Raw genomic sequence first — 21,665 nt, forward strand, 5'->3', positions numbered from 1 at the left:
ATAAAACAGTAAAAAATACTTGCACAGACACAAGCAGGCAGGAGGAGCTGCCCCACAAGGGATAGGTTTGCTGAGAGAGGCCTGCATGTTTGCAGGTGAGCAGCTTGAGGAGAGCTGCCTCCACTGAGGGAGGTCAGTGAAGAGAAGACCAGCATGGTATGGCTCACGGGCAGCAGGAAGCTGCTGTCCTGCGGAGGGAGAGAGTTGGTGAAAAGAGGCACCTGTGTAGTCACAGGTGGGCAGAGGGAGTGCTGCTCAGGGTCTGTGCAGACTGCACTGATATAGTCTTCTTCTGTTGGGAGGGGGCACTCCTTGTGATATGAAATGGGGGCAATGTGAAATGAAGTAGACCACGCAAGGCCTACGCTTGAGCTATCTCAGGAGGACAAGAGAGGGCTGTGGGGAATTCCAGGCAAAACAATAGAGGCCGGGTTCCCGTCAAAAATAAGATGTGCCCTTTGTACCTGAAACATGGGATGTGGTGAAATGCTCTGCTGCTTGCAACAGCACAGTTTGGCTTTTGTACTCCCGCTTGCTGTAGAACTGCAAACTCCCAGGTGTGGTTTTCAGCTTTAAAAACCCTTAATGATGGAGGACAAGAATAGAAAGACTGGAAAGGAAGTGCCTCAAGACCAGAACCTGACTCAAAAGGAGGTAGGGATAGAGGGAAATAGCATGACCATTAACCAGCTGTAGAGGTTGTGACCCTTAGGCACCAGGGCCTTATAACAAGGCAGGAGACCCAAGCAGGATCAGATGCTCTAGGGAGTGGAGCACAGACCTGAGGGGAAGATATAGAGATTGGGCCCATCCTGGAATCTCCACTCCCCATCCTGGAATCTCCCGTCCCTCTTGGATGCTGCGTGGTTATCCAAAATCAGCAACCAACTGACGTGACGGCTCACAAGGAGTGACCCCTCCCAAACAGAAGAGGGCTATATCAGTGCAGTCTCTGCACAGGCTCGGGACATCAATCCCTCTGCCCACCTGTGACTATGCAGGTGTCTCTTTTCACCAACTCTCTCCCTCTGCAGGGCAGCAGTTTCTGGCTCCCCATGACCTGTACCTGCCAGGACTTCTCACTGACCTCCCTCAGAGGAAGCAGCTCTCCTCAAGGCCACCCACCTGCAACCATGTAGGACTCTCTTAGCAAAACCTGTCCCTTTCCCTAATAAACCTGTTCTTTAAATATAACCATGGTCTCTGTCTCATGGAGAAACTTGCATGGGAAACTCGCTGTGTGCCGCTGAAACGGGAGCTCAAATTAAACATTTCCCAGAGTGAACCCAAGGACCCCGCAACTCCAAAACCCCATCATTTTGGCACCCAATGTTTGGTTTTTCATGGCATCTGTGAGATTTCTCCAGTTTTCTCTATCTTCATGCTACTACCTCCTTTTCTGAGAGGAGCTGGTGTTCATCGACTGTTTGGCTGTGCTACACGGACTCAGGGGCCCAGGCCAAGGCTACTCTTTAGCAGCTCCCAAAATTCCCAGTTGCCCTTGACCCAACCAGGTGAGCGCCTCATGCCTCTCTGCCTCATTCTCTCAACTATCACCACCTCTTTCTCTGAGAGGAGCTGGTGTTCGGCTACTGCTTGGCTGTCCTACACGGACTGAGGGGCTCAGGCGAAGATTACTCTTTGGTGGGCCCTAAAATGTGAGGGAACAGCCTTCCAGTTGCCCTTTTTCTGACCAGGTGAATGCCTCATGCCTTTCTCCTTGCCTCACTGCCTTGCTTATCAATCTCAGTCAAGCAGCCATTCCCTCTCTGCCTTGGGGAAAGAGCTGGCTCCTGAGTTCTGTCTTCAAACCAGGTCTTGGTCTCGCTGCAAAAAATAGTGGGCACAGGTCAGCCATGTAAGAGGCCACTAGGGCTGGCTGCCATTTTTTAGAAGACTCCTGTGAAAGTGTTAGGGGGAAAGGAAGTCCTGAGCAAGCTCCATACAGGCTTTGTGGACTCCACCCCCACTCCAGACCAAAGCCAGCAAGACACTGGGAATGACAAATCCCATCATCACCAAAGGGAGGGTTGCTGGGGCCTGAGGGTGGAGTTAAGCAGCCAGGTTTGTTATAAAACCAGACATGTGGCCTTGGGTCGCTCTCTTGGCCTCACAGCTCTTGGCTCTTCGCCAGCTCTCAGCGTGCCATTGGGATTCCAGGTCAGCGGAACTGGTAGGACGCATGAATTTTTCTCCCTCATTTTCTCCCTGAGTTATTCATTTCTTCATTTTCCCTTTCTTTTGTAAATAAACCTTTTATTAACATTTTGTGTGTGTCTGCAGTTGAGTATTAATAAGTCTCTTAAGCCTGTGGGTGAGGACCCACACACAGGCAAGCCTTTTTTTATCGGGGTTGCTCTGTAACAAAAGGATAAGTTGGTGTGCGCCAGGGTTAGCTCTAGTCCTGCCAACTGCAAGACAAAGAGTGCGGCAACGCAGGAACTAGTGATAAGCACCCTCATGTCCCACTCCTTTACAACCTATTTACTGCTCTTCCCTAACTCGAACTACAACCTTCCCCTGCTTCATTTTCATAGCAATCAACTACAAGTCAACAAACTATAAGTAGCCAGCAACCCATCCAGCCCTTTTCTTGCTCAGGTAGACCTCTCCTTCTCAGAGCTCCCCCTCTCTGAATCCTTGCCCTTTAGGTGCCTTCCTACATCACAGGTACTCTTGATAGTCTTCTTCCCTTGCTTTGGAGACCAGATTTCCTCTCCTTGGTTAAACTATCTTGTTATATGTGCCTAAACTTTAAGACTCGTGAGGGACTAAGACAGCCCCAGTCAGCTAATTTAGATTCTACAGTGTGAGAGAGAGGCCTCTGGTCCTACATTGAAAATCATCTTATTAAATGCCAACGGGTTCCTTGTTAACTGGTATTAAGATCTGCCATACATATGCCAAGCACCAGCTATCTTTCTTAAAACATTCTAAATAAAAAAGGAGCCCGAGACAGCCTTCCTTTCCACCCAGAGAAGAGAGAATGGCAGGGACAGATAGTAAGTCGCGGCCTGGGGATGCTAAGGCCTGGGGAGTTCTTCCTCAGCGTGGGGGCACCCACAAAAATAGGACTACTCCCCTGGGGAGTATGCCGTGGCTACTCCCCACCCGTGGGGGTACGCCCGTGGCTGCCCCACTGTAATCTGTCCAGGACAGGTTCAAGCTCTCTTCCAGCCTATCATACGCTGGGTCTGCTCCCTCCATTCCTGCGGACTCTACTTTGGGTTCTCTCTTAAAACACCTTAACTCAGCCTGACATTCTCACATAACTAACCCTCGGCTATAACACCATTCTCTAAACCTTCGCTTTGGCTGAAGCAAAAGATAAAAATGCTGAAAAATAAGGTGGGGAACACCACCCTGGCTGACATGTGTGGGACCCCCCATTGCTCTCAGCTAGCAGCTGCCTGGACCTTTGCTCCAGTGCTGAGATCATTGGTATGTCCACCACACCCAGCCATGGGGGACTGGGTTTCTTCTTTCTATCTTGATATCTTCCTCTGGTCTATAGGTAGGAATTTCTGCCATGCCTTCCACTCTTAAGGTATATTTGGTTGGTTTAAGAAAAAAAAAAAATCAAATTACTTTGGTCTTACTAGCAGGCTATGTAGGATGCTTTACTGATTAAAAGACAAGACAAAAGATCTTAATCTGCTGCCTCTCTTGTCCTCACAGTCTGTAAATAAGGTGCTCTCTTGTCTTAATGAAACTGAAATTTCACGTTTACATTTTGCTCCTTATTGTAAGGAAACTTAACTTTTAGGTCTACTTTTTACTCCTTATTGTAAGGGAACTAGAGTTTAATGTCATCTCAAAGAAAACTAAAGTATGTGTTTGTGTAAGCTGTCCAGGCTAAAGAAACGATATATAACAGCTATTACAATGTCTTACAATGCAGAGGTTAAAAACCAGGATGTAATAACTCTAAATGTAAGTGACATAAGGGGTCTGTGTGTGTTTGGAAAAAAATATATTTAAGGTGGATATTCTGAAAGTCCTTAAGCTAATTCAAAGTAGGATGGGTAAATCAAATGGTATTAAAAACAAAGAAAGCAAAGGAAAGTGTTGAAGGTCTGAGACAGAGATTTTAGTGGAAAATTTTGTGTGCTCAGGTGACTTACTATGAAATGTTTTGGTTAATTTGGGTATCAGTAATACACCCATGTAACACCAAGCTTTAGTTCTTTATATATATATATATATATATATATATATATATATATATATATTTATATATATATATAAATTAAGATATTAAAACTATGTTCACTAGTTTCTTATAACAAGTGGAAGACTGCTCAGGTAATCTGAAAATCTTGGTGCTCTTTTATCCTTGGGTTACCTGGAAAAAAAACCTTATGTCAGCATTGCTGAGCCTTGTCAAAAAAAAAAAAAGATAGATCTATACTCTTAAAAATCCTGTTACTCTGAGTAATTAAGTGTTTTGTAAAGATCTGTAAATTCTATGACAATTTCAGTCTAAAATAGTAAAATTTTTGCCTTAAGAGGACTCTTAAAGACACCTAATAAAATTGTTTTTCCTTGTGAAAAACAAACTGAATTAATTTGGGTATATTGATACCTCACAGAAAGTATTCTCATAAGATTGTTAGACCTTTTCAACATAAATGTAAACTAATGAGATGGTTCTAAAATACACAAGACTTCTTAAAACCTAATAAGCCGGTCAATTATAAATGATTCTTTTTTTTAAAGATATTTTTTTTTTATTCATTCATATAATAGCTGTGGTACAGGCCAGAGAGAGGCGTGGGAGGGTGAAAGGATTCACCAGAGACAGAGTGAGGAGCAGAAGAGGCAGACTGACCGAAACACACTGCTGAGGGGAGCAGCAGGAGAGACAGGAGAGTCTGCTGCACCATGTGGGAATCTCCCTGGCCATCCAGGAATTGAACCCAGCTGCAGAGGCTGTGGACAGCTTCATAGTGCTGTGTTCACCCTGCTGCGCCACCGGAGAGGCCCCTAGCCAGTCAATTATAAAAGGGCAAAAAAGTTACTCAAAAGTCAAAAAATTCCAAATCATTTTAGGCTACAGGTGCAGAGGCTATGAAAGGTATGCTAATCTAGACCCAGAAAAGCACAAGCATTTTAGCAGTCTCCTTCATTAGCCAGTCTTGCTCTGACCTCAGGTGCAGGCTCCTGAGACAAAATCAAGGGCATTTAGTGAAAGCCATTCGCAAGTTCACAAACCTGGATCCTAATACAAGACAGGGCGAGGTGATTCTGGGGACTCATTTTAAAACTAGCCATGGGACACCAATCTCAGCCACAACAGCTTTTTAAAAGTGGCTTTTAATATCTTTAATAATAGGGACCAAAGTAAAGGGTTTTTTTTTAAAAAAGGCAAGAAGGCCATAGTGAGTGAGTAAAGACAGCTCCATTAATAGGCACCTCCATTGCCGGTGCCCTGCAGACCCAGGCTTACCCAGGCTCAGAGAAACAGAAGACTGACCTGCCTGGAATAAAAGAATGGAGGAGCTGGGCCTCCCCTGGTGGCACAGCGGTTGAGCACTGGGCTGCGAAGCTGCCCGCAGCCTCTGCAGTGCGGGTTTGATCCCCCGGCCACTTGCAAGGGTCCCACATGGCGCGCAGACCACTCCTGCCGCCCGCTGCTCCCCTCAGCAGTGTATTTCGTCAGTCTGTCAGCTCTGTTCCCTGCTCTGGCTCTGGTGAATTCTCTCACCCTCCCGTGCTTCTGACTGTACCCAGTGCTTTTATAAATAAATAAAAAATAAATCTTAAAAAAAAAAAAAAAGAATGGAAGAGCTTCAACGGCCCCACACTACAGGTACAAGTCTGGGCACTGGAGCAGGAATTACACACAACCCAAAAATCCACCTGGGCCGTGCCCCAGGTACAAGAAGAAAGGCCTCTGGAAAAGGGATTGTCCCCTTCTCCGAAGAGAGGAGGGACCAGACCCTCAGCCACCAGCTGATGCCTCCTGGTTGATGAGTGATGCCTCCTGGACAAGTGACACCTCCTGGATGGAAAGTGATGGGCCCAAGGATATCACAACTCCCCGGCTGACCATCTCTAAGGCTGAGTCTGGGGTAACCCTGGATGTTGCAGGTAAGAATATTAATTTTCTGATTGATACAGGAGCCATTTTCTCTGTACTCACCCGACATTCTGGACCCACCTTCCCCTCCTCACAAAATATAATAGGAATGGCCTGAACACAGTCAAAGGTCACTAAATCTGCTTACTGCCGCCCAAGGAAAACATATGTCTATTAACAGGATAAAACACATGTTTGAGTAACTTAATTTCTGGTCCTCTTCAACCTACAGATAGGACTAGCACTTTCTATATCTAACTGTTTTATATAAGCTTGCTCCTAACAGATGACAGTCTCCCGCAGACTCCCCTTCACATGACTGGTGCTCCTGAACACTTGGAATGTCCACCTGGAGCCCAAAAAGGGTCTGGCACCGTCTTTCTTTTTTTTTTTTTTTTAAATAAAGATTTATTTGTTTATTTATACGAGCACTGGGTACAGTCAGAAGCACGGGAGGGTGAGAGAATTCACCAGAGCCAGAGCAGAGAACAGAACAGGCAGGCTGACGAAATACACTGCTGAGGGAAGCAGCAGGTGCGGCAGGAGAGGTCTGCATGCCATGTGGGACCCTCGCCCGTTGCCAGGGATAGAACCGGCGCTGCAAAGGCTGCGGGCAGCTTCGCAACCCACCGCTCAACTGCTGTGCCACCGGGGAGGCCCTGGCACCGTCTTTCTAATACTGCTTTGCCTCAAAATTGGAAGAAATAAAACCATGAAGTCATCATACTTAGGCAAAATCTTAACATGTAAAAAGGTGGACTGCGGTCCTCACGCTAACTTAACTTTAAAGCTGGCTAGCCTCACAGTGACCACACTCATGACACTGTCCCTAACACAACTAAATAACTAGTAGTTTTCACTGGACTTGCTGCTCTGCACACACACAAGCCAACCCTCACGCTGAGTCCGTGACTATCTGCCTCACTCCAGCACCTCAGGGCTCCCCGGCGGGTGTTGCCCTAACAAAAGGTTTGGCGCCACATATGGTGGGTGGGGGGGATGACAAAGGACAAGAATAGAAAGACTGGAAAGGAGGTGCCCCAAGACCAGAACCTGACTCACAAGGAGGTGTGGGTCGAGGGAATAACATGACCATTAAACCAGCTGTAGAGGTCGGACCCTTAGGCGCCAGTGCCTTATCACAAGACAGGAGACTCAAGCAGGAACAGATGCTACAGGGAGTGGAGCACAGCCCTGAGGGTAAAGATGCAGAGATTGGGCCCATGCTGGAATCTCCACTCCCCATGCTGGTATCTCTGGTATCTTGGATTCTGCGTGGTTATCCAAAATCAGCAACACACTGACGGCTCACAAGGAGTGACCCCTCCAAACAGAAGAGGGCTGTATCAGTGCAGTCTCTGCACAGGCTCGGGGAAGCACTCCCTCTGCCCACCTGGGACTGTGCAGGTGCCTCTTTTCACCAACTCTCTCCCTCTGCAGGGCAGCAGCCTCCCTGCCTGCCTGTGACCTGTACCTGTAGGGGCTTCACATCACTGACCTCCCTCGGTGGAGGCAGCTCTCCTCAAGGCTGCCCGCCTGCAACCATGCAGGCCTCTCTCAGCAAACCTGTCCCTTTCCCTAATAAACTTGTTTTTCAAATATAACTAACTGCTCTGTCTCGTGGAGAAACTCTCCTAGGGAAATTGCCGCGTGCCACTGAAACGGGAGCTCTGGTGACACTTTTCCCAAGTGAACCCCAGGACCCCGCAACTCCAAATACCTCATCATTATCACCCCCTGCTAGGGCTGCCCCCTACAAGGGGGCCAGTGGCCGGCAGATTAATAAAGGTTTTTTTTTTTAAATCTGCTTCAGACTCAGGTCTGTGTCTAGCGGGAGATGTTACAGTAGTGAGCCTTCTGGTGAGTTGCTGATTCTGGATAACCATGCAGAGTCTGAAAGGGACCAGAGACACCACAATGGGCTCATCTCCATATCTTTACCTTTGGATGTGCAGCTGATACCTGCTTGGATCTTATGTTTTGTAATCTAGGTGTCCCCAGCCTCAAATATCTTGGTTTCCATGGCTGTGTGGATGGCTATGCTAATGTCTCCTACCCCCACCTCCTGTGTGAGCCAGGGCTTCTGGTCTTGTGGTGCCTCTGTTAGGGGGAAAGGATGTCCTGAGCTAATTCCATACAGGCTTTGTGGACTCCACCCCCACTCCAAACCAAAGCCATCAGGACATTGGGAAAGACAAATCCCATCACCACCAAAGGGAAGGTTGCTGGGACCTGAGGGTGGAGTTAAGCAGCCAGGTTTGGTATAAAAACCAGACAAGTGGGCCTTGGGCTATCTCGGGCTCTCGCCTCTTGGCTTCACTGGTTTTGGCTCACCGCCAGCTCTCAGAGTGCCATTTGGGAATCCAGATCAACGGACCTGGTAGGACTCATTTAAGACTTTATCTCCCACTTTTCTCCCTGAGTTGTACATTTCCTCATTTCCCCTTCCCTTGTGAATAAATCTTTTATTAACCTTTGTGTGTGCCTGCAGTGGAATATTAAATCCCTTTTAAGCACGTGAGTGAGGACCCAGTCAGGCAACCCGTTTTATATCGGGGCTGCCCTGTAAGTTTGTTGTCCAACGTGGGGCTCAAACCCATGGCCCTGAGATTAAGAGTTTCATGCTCTACCGATGCAAATTGCCACTGCTGAGATCATAGCCCAGTTTAAAGACAAGTTTTCTAGAGATAAAAAAACAAAACAATACATTAAAGACCAATATTTTTAAAAGTCATTAAATATTATACAAATCCTCCTCAGTCTACTTTTTCCATGTATTAAGTCTCGATCCTCTGTCGGTAATTTTTATAAATCCATTTTTTTTTATAGGGCTTGGTAGGTCTTTTCAGTTCCAAAACATATCTATATTGCCAGTCTTTTTTTGTGAATTTTCTGAAGACAAAACTCAGCAAGTAACCTTTAGAAATAGCAAAAACTTGAAAATGACCATACCTAAAATTATGGCTTAAGGTAAAAGACAAGGATGTTTGCTCAATTTTGTGACATGCACATGCACATATATATTTCAAAATAATCAGAATCGCCCAATAATATAATGCCAGAGCATTTTAAAAATCTCATATTTTAGAACACTTTAATCAGCTTTCTTTTATATATGCTGAAAACGTATAACTTCCCCCTCAATGACAATATTTTTTTCTATGAAATTTAACATCTCTAGATTGGTCCAATGTATTTTAGCATTTTCCTACAAGGAGAAATAATTTATTAAGAGTCCTAAGACACATCAAATTGTTTTACTAATCAAAAACTTTACTATTTTTGAAATTTGAATTTAAGAAAAATTTTGTCACAGGCTTAATAAATATATACAGATTTCTATAAAACAACACTAAATTACTCAGAGTGATAACTGGAGAGTTTTTTTAAGTAGTTATATTTTTACAGTGCTCAACAATGCTGACAGATCTGTATTTTTTAGTTATCCAAGTCTGAGGTTAAAAGAGAACCAAGAGGGCCTCCACGGTGGCGCAGCAGTTGAGCGCTGGGCTGCGAAGGTGTCCGCAGCCTCTGCAGCACCGGTTCAATCCCCAGCCACTGGGTGAGGGTCCCACCTGGCGCGCAGACCTCTCCTGCAGCCCGCTGCAACCCTCAGCAGTGTACTTCGTCCATCTGCCTGTTCTGCTCTCCGCTCTGGCTCTGGTGAATTATCTCACCCTCCTGCGCTTCTGACTGTACCCAGTGCTTGTATAAATAAATAAATAAATAAATCTTTAAAATAAATAAATAAAAATAAAAAAGTCTTTAAAAAAAAAGAGAAACAAGATTTTAGATAGCCTAGACAGTTTTTTTTTTTTTTTCCCATTAAGAACCAGTAAAAGCAGTTTAAGAATACTTGAGTCTTTACTGCAAATGAAAAAGAAATTAAAGTTTGGTTGTTCATAAGGACACTACTGATAATAAACTTAAATATTTTTAAAGCAAGTCATTCTGTCACATAGCATTTTTTAAGATACTTCTCTCAGACCTTTAAACTATTTTTCTTCCTATTGTACCATTTTTTCAAAGATAGCCATTTTTTTGGACACTAAATTTTTCAAGACCTTTAACATATCTGTCTTAAATACATTCCTTTTTTATCATTTTATTTTTCATTTAAATTTTATTTTATATTCCCCATACAATTACAACCCCCTTATTTTGACTGCAAGCCATCCTTTCCCTGCCCCCCACTCCCATAGAGTGTCTCTGGTTCATAGTTGTTTGTTGATTTTGATATTTTCTTTCTTATAGTTATTCTTTTTCCTGGTCCCTTATTTAAGTTATCTAGATCCCTGCTTTAAGTGAGACCATCCAGTATTTTCCTTTTTCTTTCTGACTTATTTCGCTGAGCATGATCTCTCCCAGCTCCATCCATGTTGCTGCAAATTGCATGAGTTTATCTTTTTTGAATGCTGAGTAATATTCCATTGTGTATATGTACCACATCTTCTTGATCCAGTCATCTAATTTTGGGCATTTGGGTTGTTTCCAAAGCTTAGTTATTGTAAATAGTGCTGCTATAAATGTAGGGGTGCAGGTGCTCTTTGGAATTGATGTTTCTGTGTCCTTGGGTAAATACGTAGGAGTGGAATTGCTGGATCATATGGAAGTTCTATGTTTAGTAGGTCAAGAAATCTCCACACAGCTCTCTTTTTATGACCAAGAACAAAAACCAAAGGGATGTTAAATCTTCAGCCCCACGGTGTGAAGCACAAGGAATCTTCAGCCCCACGGTGTGAGGATCTTTAGCTTCGGCCCCACGGTGTGAGGCCCTTTAGCTTTGGCCACACAGTGTGAGGCCCTTTTTCTTAGCTGATTGTCAGTGTCTTACCTGGCTGAGGCATCAAGGCACCCTGCAGCACCTGGCCACCAGGCGAGGTTCCCACATGGCGCTCAGACCTCTCCTGCTGCCAGCTGCTCCCCTCAGCAGTGTACTTCATCAGTCTGCCTGTTCTGTTCCCTGCTCTGATTCTGGTGAATTCTCTCACCCTCCCACACTTCTGTATAAATAAAATAAATAAATAAAATGAATAAATCTTTATTTATATATAAATAATAAATAAATCTTTAAAAAAAATGATCTGGAACAAGACAAGGATGTCTACTTTCACCACTGCTTTTCAATATAATACTGGAAGTCCTAGACAGAGCAATAAGACAAGAGAGAGACATACAAGGAATCCAAATAGGCAAGGAAGAAGTCAAACTATCATTATTCACAGATGATATGATAATATACATAAAGAACCCCAAAAACTCGACAGAAAAACTAATTAAACTAATCAATCAGTATAGTAAAGTGGCAAGATAGAAAATCAACAACAAAAATCAGTAGCCTTCCTATACACAAACAATAAATCTGAAGAAGAAGAAATCAAGAAAATCATACCTTTTATTATTAAAACAAAAACAATCAAATATTTGGGAATAAACCTAATAAAAGAGGTAAAGGACCTATACAAAGAAAACTATAAAACACTGTTAAAAGAAATAGAAGAAGACAAAAGAAACGGAAAGACATCCCCTACTCAAGGATTGGAAGAATTAACATCAAAATGGCCATCCTACCAAAAGGAATTTACAGATTCCATGCTATGCTATTACAATAAAATTTCAATGACATACTGCAAAGAAATAGAACAAATATTGATGAAATTCATATGGAGCCACCAAAACCCCTGAATAGCCAAAGCCCTCCTGAAAAAAAAAGAAGGAATTGAGGCATCACACTCTCAGATTTCAAACTATACCACAAAGCCGTAATAATCAAAACTGCGTGGTATTGGAACAAGAACAGACACACGGACCACTGGAACTGAATAGAAAATCCAGAAATAAACCCACAGATTTATGATCAACTAATCTTTGACAAAGGAGCAAAGACTATGCAATGAAACAAAGAAAGTTTGTTCAATAAATGGTGCTGGGAATACAGGGTCACTATATGCAAAAGAATGAAGTTTGACTGCTACCTCACATGATACACAAAAAACAACTCAAAATGGATTAAAGAGCTAGACTTAAGACCTGAAACCATAAAATATAAAGAAGGAAATATAGGCGAAACACCACATGACATGCACCTCAAAAACATCTTTGTAGACACATCACCCAAAGCAGTGATAATGAAGGCAAAATATAAACAGCTGGGACTACATCAAGTTAAAGAGCTTCTGCACAGCAAAAAAGACAATAACCAAAACAAAGAGAAACCCCAATGACTGGGAGAAAATTTTTGCACACAACACTAATGATAAAGGACTGATCACAAAAATCTACAAAGAGCTAGCTGATGAGACTCAAAATCAACAAGGAAATATAAACCAGAGACACACTACGGTGGGGGATGGTGGTGGTGGGGAGAGGAAGGATTAGGGTCAAAATAAAGGGGGTGCTGGGCCTCCCCTGGTGGCACAGATGGCTGTGCACAGCGCTGTGAAGCTGTGGGCAGCCTCTGCAGCACAGGTTCAATTCTGTCCAGCCAGAGAGGGTCCCACATGGCTCAGCAGACCTCTCCTGTGTCGCCTGCTGCCCCCCTCAGAAGTGTATTTCAGTCACTCTGCCTGTTCTGTTCCCTGCTCTGTCTCTGGTGAATCCTCTTACCATCCCGCACATCTGGCCTATACCCTGGTTCTTGTATAAACAAATAAATCTTTAAAAAAAATAAGGGGGGTGGAATTGTATGGGGAATACACCCAAAATGAAAATGTATACATTGTGCAAAAATGAAAAATTATGTAAGAATTATATGAAGTAAAATATTTATAAAAAAATCATACATTAGCACAAGTTCCAACCAATACGCAAGAGAGGCCTGTGGAAATGTAACAATAGGAAATATTCCATGATATTATTTCAGGTTTCACTTTACAAATAACCTTCGAGAAACTACCACCTGTATATATATATATATTTTTTTTTAAAAGATTTATGGGCCTCCCCTGGTGGCGCAGTGGTTGAGTGCTGGGCTGCAAAGCTGCCCTCAACCTCTGCAGCACCGGTTCAATCCCTGGCCGCCAGCAAGGGTCCCACATGGCATGCAGACCTCTCCTGCCACTCACTGCTCCCCTCAGCAGTGTACTTATTCAGTCTGCCTGTTCTGCTCTCCACTCTGGCTCTGGTGGATTCTCTCACCCTCCCACACTTCTGACTGTACCCAGTGCTTGTATAAATAAATAAATAAATCTTTAAAAAAAAAAGATTTATTTATTTATGCATACAAGAACTGGGGTGCAGGAGGTGGTGAGAGGATTCACCAGAGACAGAGTGGGGAGCAGAACAGGCAGACTGAGTGAAATACACTGCTGAGGGGAGCAGCAGGCAAGTCAGGAGAGGTCTGCTGTGCCATGTGGGTATCTCCATGGCTGGGGATCAAACTTGTGCTGCAGTGGCTGTGGATAGCTTCATAGGTTGTGTCTGAACGCCTTGTGCCACCAGGGAGGCCCCATCTGTTTAGTTTTAATTCAGTATCAATATTCACATTTATCTGAAAATATTGCTAGTTTCTTCATTCCTCCAGGCTGCTGCTTTCCCCAGCCCAAATCCACTCCTCCTAAAGGTGGGGAAGGGAATTTGGAGCCTCCCCTGTCTGTGGATGTCACACTGTCACAGCATCACGTCTCCCTCTCACAGGCTCTGTGGGGTGGGGCAGCCTTGATGACCCCACACTCACCCCATTCTCTCTCCCCATTTCCTGGGAAGACAATCAGCATCCTCCTGCTCCAGTTACAAAGTCTCCAAGGACTCTCCTGGACTCCTTCTCCCCAGGCTCCTGGATGAGTGTGATGCCCCTCACCCTCCTGCTGCTGCTCTGGGGGCCCCTGGCCCTGATGGAGACCCGGGCGGGTGAGTGCGTGTCCAGCTGGACACTGTTGCTCCAGGAGGGAGGAGCAAGGAGCCCCCGCGGGTGCAGGACCCCAGGAAAGGCTCATCTCCTCCCAACCTCTTGTACCCCCTTCAGGCCCTTGTGTTCTGGCCCCTTCTGTCCCTCCCGCCTCCCCTGAGTGCTCTGGGCCCTGAGTCTGGGCCCTACTTGGCCCACCGCCCCTTTTCAATCTCACGGCCCCGCCCCTTTCTCCCCTCCAGGCCCATCTCCCTGGGCCCTGGGCCCGCGCTGAGAGGAGGGTCAGCCCGGTCTCCCCTCCCGCCCCCAGGCCCCACTCCCTGAGGCTTTTCTACACCATGATGTCCCGGCCCGGCCCCGGGGAGCCCCGCTACATCGCCGTGGGCTACGTGGACGACACGCAGTTCGGGCGGTTCGACAGCGACTCTCCGGGCCAGAGTGCGGAGCCGCGGGCGCCCTGGGCGGGGCAGGTGGGGCAGGAGGACCTGGACGAGGAGACTCAGAACCAAAGGGACAACGCGCAGTGGCTCAAAGCGCTCCTGAGGGACCTGCGCGGCCGCTACAACCAGAGCGAGGACGGTGAGCTTCGCGGAGCGGGGCCAGGGTCAGGTCACCCCCATTCCCACCATAAGGCCGGGGTGTCCCGGGTCTCAGGGTCCACTGACCCCTCGAGGCGGGTGGATCTGCCAGGACCCTCCACCGGGAAGAGCCCGCGGGACATTCCTGCCTGCATTTCATTTTCAGTTTAGGTTTATTGAGGTTTATTCAGAGAGGGCGGGGTGACCTCGGGGTGACCACAGGGGTGGGTTTCAGGGTCTCACACCCTCCAGAGGATGTTTGGCTGTGAAGTGAGCCCAGACCTGAGACTCCTCGGCGGGTATGACCAGTTCGCCTACGAGGGCGCGGATTTCATCTCCCTGAGCGAGGACCTGCGCTCCTGGACCCCCGCGGACTCGGGGGCTCAGATCACCCAGCGCGCGTGGGAGGCGGCGGGCAGGGCCGAGCGCGTCAGGCACAGTGTGCAGAGCAGGTGCTTCCCGTGGCTCCTCAGATTTCTAGTTTTGGGGAAGGAGGTGCTGCAGCGCACAGGTAAGAGGGGCCAAAAGGCCTTGGACCTCCCCTCAAACTGGAAGAGGGGGGTTTCGTGGGGGGCGAATGGAATAATGGGCAGAACAGCAGCTGCTTTCTGGGCAGAGAGGGAGAGTCCCCCTGGGTTTCATGTGCTAGAGAGAGACTCGCCCAAAAGACACCACTTTTCTGGAGGGTTAAGGAATCCAGTCTCTCCTGAGGGAGGGGAGGCCATCCTGAAATAACACTTCCAGGATTCTTTTGACCTGGCAGCCATCCTGGGAAACATAAGCTTTCTTTCAAGGTCTTGTTTTTGGTCTGAGAACATTTCTGGACCTGACTCCTGCCTTTCTGTGTCATTCACCCTCCAACCAAGTCTGGAGTAAAAGTCTGTGTTCTCCCCAGAGACCCGCATCCTCCCTCATGGGCTCTTACCTAATTATCCCAGATTCCCCAGACTAGGCTGGTTTTTGGGTTTTGTGCTTCCTCCCTCCAAACCAATTGTCATGTTTGTTCTGAGGATGGTCAGTGAGTCTGCTTCAGTGTCCAGGAAGGAAAACCCAAAGTGTGATTTTTTTTGACCCTTCTCCTCAGATCCCCCAAAGACACAGGTTTCCCTCCACGTCACCTCTGACCGTGATGTCACCCTGAGGTGCTGGGCCCTAGGTTTCTACCCTGCAGACATCACCCTGACCTGGCAGCGAGATGGGGAGGAACTGACCCAGGAGATGGAGCTGGTGGAGACCAGGCCTGGGGGGGATGGAACCTTCCAGAAGTGGGCGGCTGTGATGGTGCCTTCTGGAGAGGAGCAGAGCTACACTTGCCATGTGCAGCATGAGGGGCTGCTGGAACCCCAAGTCCTGAGATGGGGTAAGGATGGGCTCTGAGTTTCTTTTTTTCTTTTTTTTAAATATTTGTTTATTTATACAAGAACTGGGGTAAAAGTTAGAGGTGCAGGAGGGTGAGAGAATTCACCAGAGACAGAATGGGGAGAAGAACAGGCAGACAACCGAAAACACTGCTGAGGGGAGCAGCAGGCGAGATAGGAGAGATCTGCCATGCCATGTGGGTATCTCCCTGGCCAGGTGGCAATCGAACTCGTGCTGCAGAGGCTGTGGACAGCTACAGAGCACTGCATTCAACCCATTGTGCCACCAGAGAGGCCCTGAGCTTCTGCTTGGAGGAATCAGGAGCCCTTCTGGAGAATTTCAGAGAGTCAGGATGTTCCTGGGGCTCAGGGTCTCATCTTCCTGTCCCTTCCAGTGCCCCCTCCTCAGTCCTCTGTCCCCACCGTGGGCATCATTGCTGGCCTGGTTTTCCTTGGAGCTGTGCTCACTGGAGCTGTGGTGGCTGCAGCTGTGATGTGGAGGAAGAAGTGCTCAGGTAGGGAAGGGAGTAGGGGAATTTGTCCACTGGGGGCTTTCATGTCCCAGGGAGGACTTGCCTTACCTGGGTAGGAGGAAGTACCATCCACACATATATTGCCCAGTCTGGTGCTGATTGCTAACACTCAGGTTTTTGTAAAACACTTTTGAAAATGAATCACCAATTATTCACCTTATAATTGTGGTGATGGGGATCTGTTTCCCAGCAAATGCCAATGGGAAGGGACCCTGCTGTGGAAAGACTCCAATTCCCTTTCATATCCATTCTTCATATATCCCAGTCCTGACCTGGGTCTTCAATCACAGTTCTAGAAATTTCCCTGTGACCCAGACTTGGAGATTCCTTTAGGACTCCATGCGCTGACTACTCCCTTATCTCACATGATGTTTCTTCCTGTAGGGGGACAAGCAATCAGCTACACTCAGGGTGCAGGTAAGTGTAGATCAGGGGTTGGATCCCTGAGCCCCTGAGGACAGTGTAGAGGGAACTCTAGGGAGAGTCACTGTTGCACGAGGATGATCAAGAGGTGACCTGAGGATGGCAAGGGAAGGGCTGACCGAAACGCTGAGAAAACTCGCATATGCCAGGGTGGAAAACCACCTGGGAGGGACGCCCTGGACTTGCTTCGTCCTTGGAAGTCTCCTTGGTCGTAACTTAGCAACAGAGACTCACAAGGACAGGCATGTCCGACAAGCACAGGGGCTCATATAAGTGATGTGTATGAGCTCACGCACATGGTGTGCGAGGCAAGGTTGTTTTGGCTTTTTCTGACTTATGATAAAACGCAGATGTGTTTGTTCACAATTCCCATATAACCATGCTGAGAAATGTAGAGAATCACTGCTTGTAGCTGAAAGCATTGCCCCGTCTGGTGGGTCCTTTGCGACCAGCGTCCCAGGTCTCAGAGCCCACTGGAGGCTCACAAGTGGCGCCCAACAGGGACCTGAAGGAGAAACCTCCCACTGAAGTGACGAGGTGACAGCAGTGGTCACGACTCCACAGAAGGATGTGAGTAGAGGTGGGAATTCCAGATGGGGCAATCTTCTTCAAGGCTTTCTACTTTCGCTTTGCTTCTGCAGCATCTGCTTTCTCACCATAGGGCAAAAATACCCCTTAACCAGATTCTAGAATGTTTAACGGTAGTTGAAAAATATAACCCATGGTTCCCAGAGGGCAGGTTGCTGGATATAGAAACTTGGGAACAAGTAAGAGATAACGTGACACAGTCTTATAAATGGAGGAAGAAATGCTTCAAGCTTTTCCTGTTAATTATTTGGGGTGGGGGGAGGCCAGGGTTTCTGCCACTAGAGTTTTGCCATTTGTTTTTTTAAGAAAAATAAAAAAGTTATTTCTAAAAAATGGTATTCGAAGTTCATTCACAATTGTTAAAGTGATAGGAAATGGTTATAATATGACTATATGAGACTAAAAGGTTTTTATTAAAATAATGTAAAGCCACTGTGGTGGACAGGTGGAGGCTACCCCAGTCTCAGCAAGCAGCTGCCTGGACTTTTTCTCCAGTGCTGAGATCACTGGCAGGTCTCTGCTGCCTTTCTGCTGTGGGGGACTGGACTCTCCTTTTGTCCACCTTAAAACACCATTCTGGCCTGTTCTATAGGTAAAAAATCCTATTTCCCTGTGTCTCCTACAAAATGCTTATTGCTTGAGTAAAAACTTTTGAATTTACTTACTTGCTCTTTTTTGTCTTAAAAATATGCTTGTTCTCAAGGCCTCCTCTGGTGGCTCAGGTGGTTGAGTGCCACACTGTGAAGCTGTCCTCTGCAGCACTGGTTCAATCCCGGCTGGCTGGCGAGGGTCCCACATGGCGTGGCAGACCTCTCCTGTCTTGCCCGCTGCTCCCCTCAGCAGTGTATTTCGTCAGTCTGCCTGTTATGTTCCCCGCTCTGTCCCTGGTGAATCCTCTCACCCTCCCGCGCATCTGACCTGTACCCTGGTTCTTATATAAATAAATAAATAAATCTTTTAAAAATATGCTTGTTCTCGGTGAGATAAAACAATAACAACTTAAAGCCAAAGGATCATTTCTTTAAAATATAAACTCAAAAAAAATTTCTTATCTAAAAAAAGTTAGTAAAAACTGCCGTGACTGTTGTAGTCTCAAGCCCAAGGTCTTTAGTAATAATTAAGATTGGACACATATTCTATGTAAAGATTTTGGCTTTTAACTCATTAAAAACCTTCTTAATATAAAAGTGTAACAAAAAAAAAACTTGGTAAGTGGGAATATCAAACATAAATGAGAAGCTAAGGCATCTCAAAAACTAGGTTGTTTGAGATGTTTTATAAAGGCTCTTTTACAATTTTGAAGGAATTTTTTTTTCAGGTCTTAAAATACTAATGTAAATTCTCTGTGCACAGCTTCTTCAAAGCCAGTCACTCTTAAAAATACAAATTTAAAATATGTTTGATCTAAAAGAATTGTTATAGAACTAAAATTAAATCATTAACAGGTTTCTCAGTGTCTTCACAAATATTGATAAAATAAATATCTCTTAAAATTTATACACATGACCAAAGTTGAATATGAATATCAAGAACTCTCTGTTTGTTTGTAACTGTCTTTGTTTTGTTTTGTTTTTTACCTCCAGAGGATTAATTATAAATCTTATGATATAATTCAAAGCATATATGCTTTAAAGTTATAATGTTAAGTATTAATAATTTACTCTGTTTAAATGTGTTTATTTCAAAAGAAACTTCTGGTATAAAAGGTACTTTTGTCTTTCCTACTGAGTCACATGTATATGAAAAATGTACATAGTATCTATATGTTACTCTGATTTTTTCTTGTTTTTATTAATCTGCCTAATGCTTGTTTGATTATTAGCCAGCCTAGAAAAACTTGGTATGTGCCATTGTTTTATTAACAGCCCTGCAAAATGGAATTCCAGTCATAACAGGAACTAAAGCTACAACTAAACTTTCTTAGATGCTTTAGTGTCTTGGGAACACATCAGCTGGAATAATTTTTGTTTAAAAGTAACTGAGTTTTAATCCAATGGGTTGTTTTAAAACATGTACTTATAAACTCGCATTGGGTATAACCTTAGCTCTTGTCTGGGTTAATGATGTTGGGTACATAATATCTTTTAAGTGTCTGAAAAATTACTAAGGTTTTTGAGATGAAAATTAAAGGTTATGATTTGAATGTCAATATTATACTTAGGGCTGGAACTTTCATAGAGATTAAATATGGTTGTTGTTGCTGTTTTCTAATATTTATGGCAAAGCTTTCCAAAAATCTAAATTGAAGTAAAATTTGGTAGCCTCTCATTTGATCGATTGAAGGAAATTTTGTGGAACCTCAGTAAAGCTCCAGAAACACTCCACAAACTTTCTCCCTTTCCTCCTGGGAAAGACATTAGATAAATTTGTACTATTTGGTCTACTTAATAAAGTTACACTGAAAGGGAAGCATTGTCACTTGGAAAATGGTAAAACTTTGGCATGTACAGAAATGTTAATATTGGTTTTCTAAAACAAAATCTAGTGCAGGCCATGCTACTCATGCTGTCTGCCAAGGTCTGGGCATGGGGGAAATTTCTGAAACGTCAGAAAACTCCTTAGCTGGCTCCAGCTACTTCTTTTCACTCGGTTGTGGCAGTTATTGAAACCATGGAAGTTTTCTATAAGCTCCAGAATAACACAATGAGTGCTGGCATCAATGCCAGTTTCGGTGATGCACACCTCAGTAGTTTAAGAAAAGTGCCTTCCAACATGATTGATAATGAAACGGTTTCCAATGATTCTCCACATCCTCCAATTTGTAACTCAGTTACCATGAATAACATTGAGTTCTTTAACAAGCCACATTTGATAGAGCTGTTGGAACCAGAAGAGAAGGCCCTGAGGCACCAGAGGAGGCAAAATGGTCTGAGAAAGACACACCACATACTGTTCCCACGGTACCGGGAAACCTTAGGTTCTATATAGAAAATAGGAGGCCGCCCTCCATCTTACAATCCCTGCTTAGCCTTGTTTTATTTACCTAGCCTGACCGCATAAATCACGTTGTGTGTAGCACCTGTTTTTATTTTCTGAATAACATACATCACCTAGGAAAATATGTAACCAAGTTAATGTAACCAAGTAACCAAGTTAATCATAAACTAGGAAAATTAAGAAATGGGTTGTGCACTGAGTGATCAAAAATAAATTCTGACACAACGTAAATGACATAATGCATGATGTAATGATCAAATAAAAAAATTCTGATGTATAAATAAAGACCCTCTGAGACCCTCAGCAGGAGATACTTGCACCCTATCAAGTGTTTGTGTCTCCTCATTCCCTCATCCCCTCATCCCTCCACTTTGCTGATGTCATCTAGTGCTGCAGGGACCCTTGACATGACATTTTGCAGGAGCTGGCCTCCGGCAAAAATCTTTCAGTACCTGGTATGTATGCAAATTGTCAATGGTTATTGTTGCCTTGCAATATTGTGTACTTCAATGGTTTCTACAAAAAATAAAGAGAAAAGGCCTCAATTGATTCAAATTGATGCAACTTTTGACAGTAAAAATTTTCTGCAAAGGACTGCATAGACTGTTGGAGTTACACCTGATTTTTACTAGGTTTTAGCTAAGTTGTATTTACATTTTGTGTGGCTTTGAGTGGAATTTTTCCAGGGAGTTGACATAGAGCTGAACCAAAAAAAGGAGAAACTGCTGCTTTGTTCATAGGGTTCCAGAGACCTCCAAAAATGATGAGGAAGCTTGCCTTCATTGGCAGGACTGGCCAACCCGGAAAAAGAAAAAGTCCTGGTACCCTCGAAAAGAGGAAAGCCCAGGTGGAGTCTGGAGAGACCAGCTGTGTTCCTGAAGCCTATTTTTAGATCCTATTTTAACAGTTCCATCTGATCCTATTTGGAGTATTCCAAAAAAGCTATCAAAAATTGCTGTTTGGTTATTCTGCCTTGTGATTTTATGCAAAAATAGGCAAATTTGTCTAAAAGTAAATTTAGTTCACAAATATTTTGCTGTACTGTTATATAAAATTGGAATCAAGGTAGAGAAAACTTGTTTTTAAATAAGTTAAACTAGTTTTCAGAATTTTCTTTTTGCTTCTTTTTTCCTGTGATTTGACATATTTACTGTTTTGTTTTGGTTAATGCCTTCTAATGCTTTTTTGGCATGGCCTAACTAATTTCCAGTAATGAAGGATTGTCAATACTGGAACTTCATGGACAATACTGGTGGCAGACTGTTATTCTCTAACATACACAAAACCCTGGAAAAAAACTGTTTCCTAAGACTATGTCCT

General features: G+C 44.7%; 1 protein-coding gene across 1 annotated transcript in view; it reads left to right on the plus strand.

Moving 5' to 3' along the window:
* LOC119252031 (patr class I histocompatibility antigen, A-126 alpha chain-like) overlaps positions 1–17,876 on the plus strand; it is a 25,145-nt gene extending 7,269 nt beyond the window's left edge. The window contains exons 2-7 of the mRNA XM_054698099.1: positions 14,239–14,507; positions 14,742–15,017; positions 15,591–15,866; positions 16,260–16,379; positions 16,782–16,814; positions 17,273–17,876. Coding sequence (XP_054554074.1) covers positions 14,239–14,507; positions 14,742–15,017; positions 15,591–15,866; positions 16,260–16,379; positions 16,782–16,814; positions 17,273–17,361 — 1,063 coding nt within the window. The 3' untranslated portion in view covers positions 17,362–17,876. The remainder of the gene's footprint in view (positions 1–14,238; positions 14,508–14,741; positions 15,018–15,590; positions 15,867–16,259; positions 16,380–16,781; positions 16,815–17,272) is intronic.
* The last annotated feature ends 3,789 nt before the right edge of the window (positions 17,877–21,665 follow it).

This window comes from Talpa occidentalis, unplaced genomic scaffold, assembly GCF_014898055.3.
Source record: "Talpa occidentalis isolate TD23 unplaced genomic scaffold, MPIMG_talOcc4v2.1 talOcc4.2, whole genome shotgun sequence".
NCBI classification, from domain to species: Eukaryota; Metazoa; Chordata; class Mammalia; order Eulipotyphla; family Talpidae; genus Talpa; species Talpa occidentalis.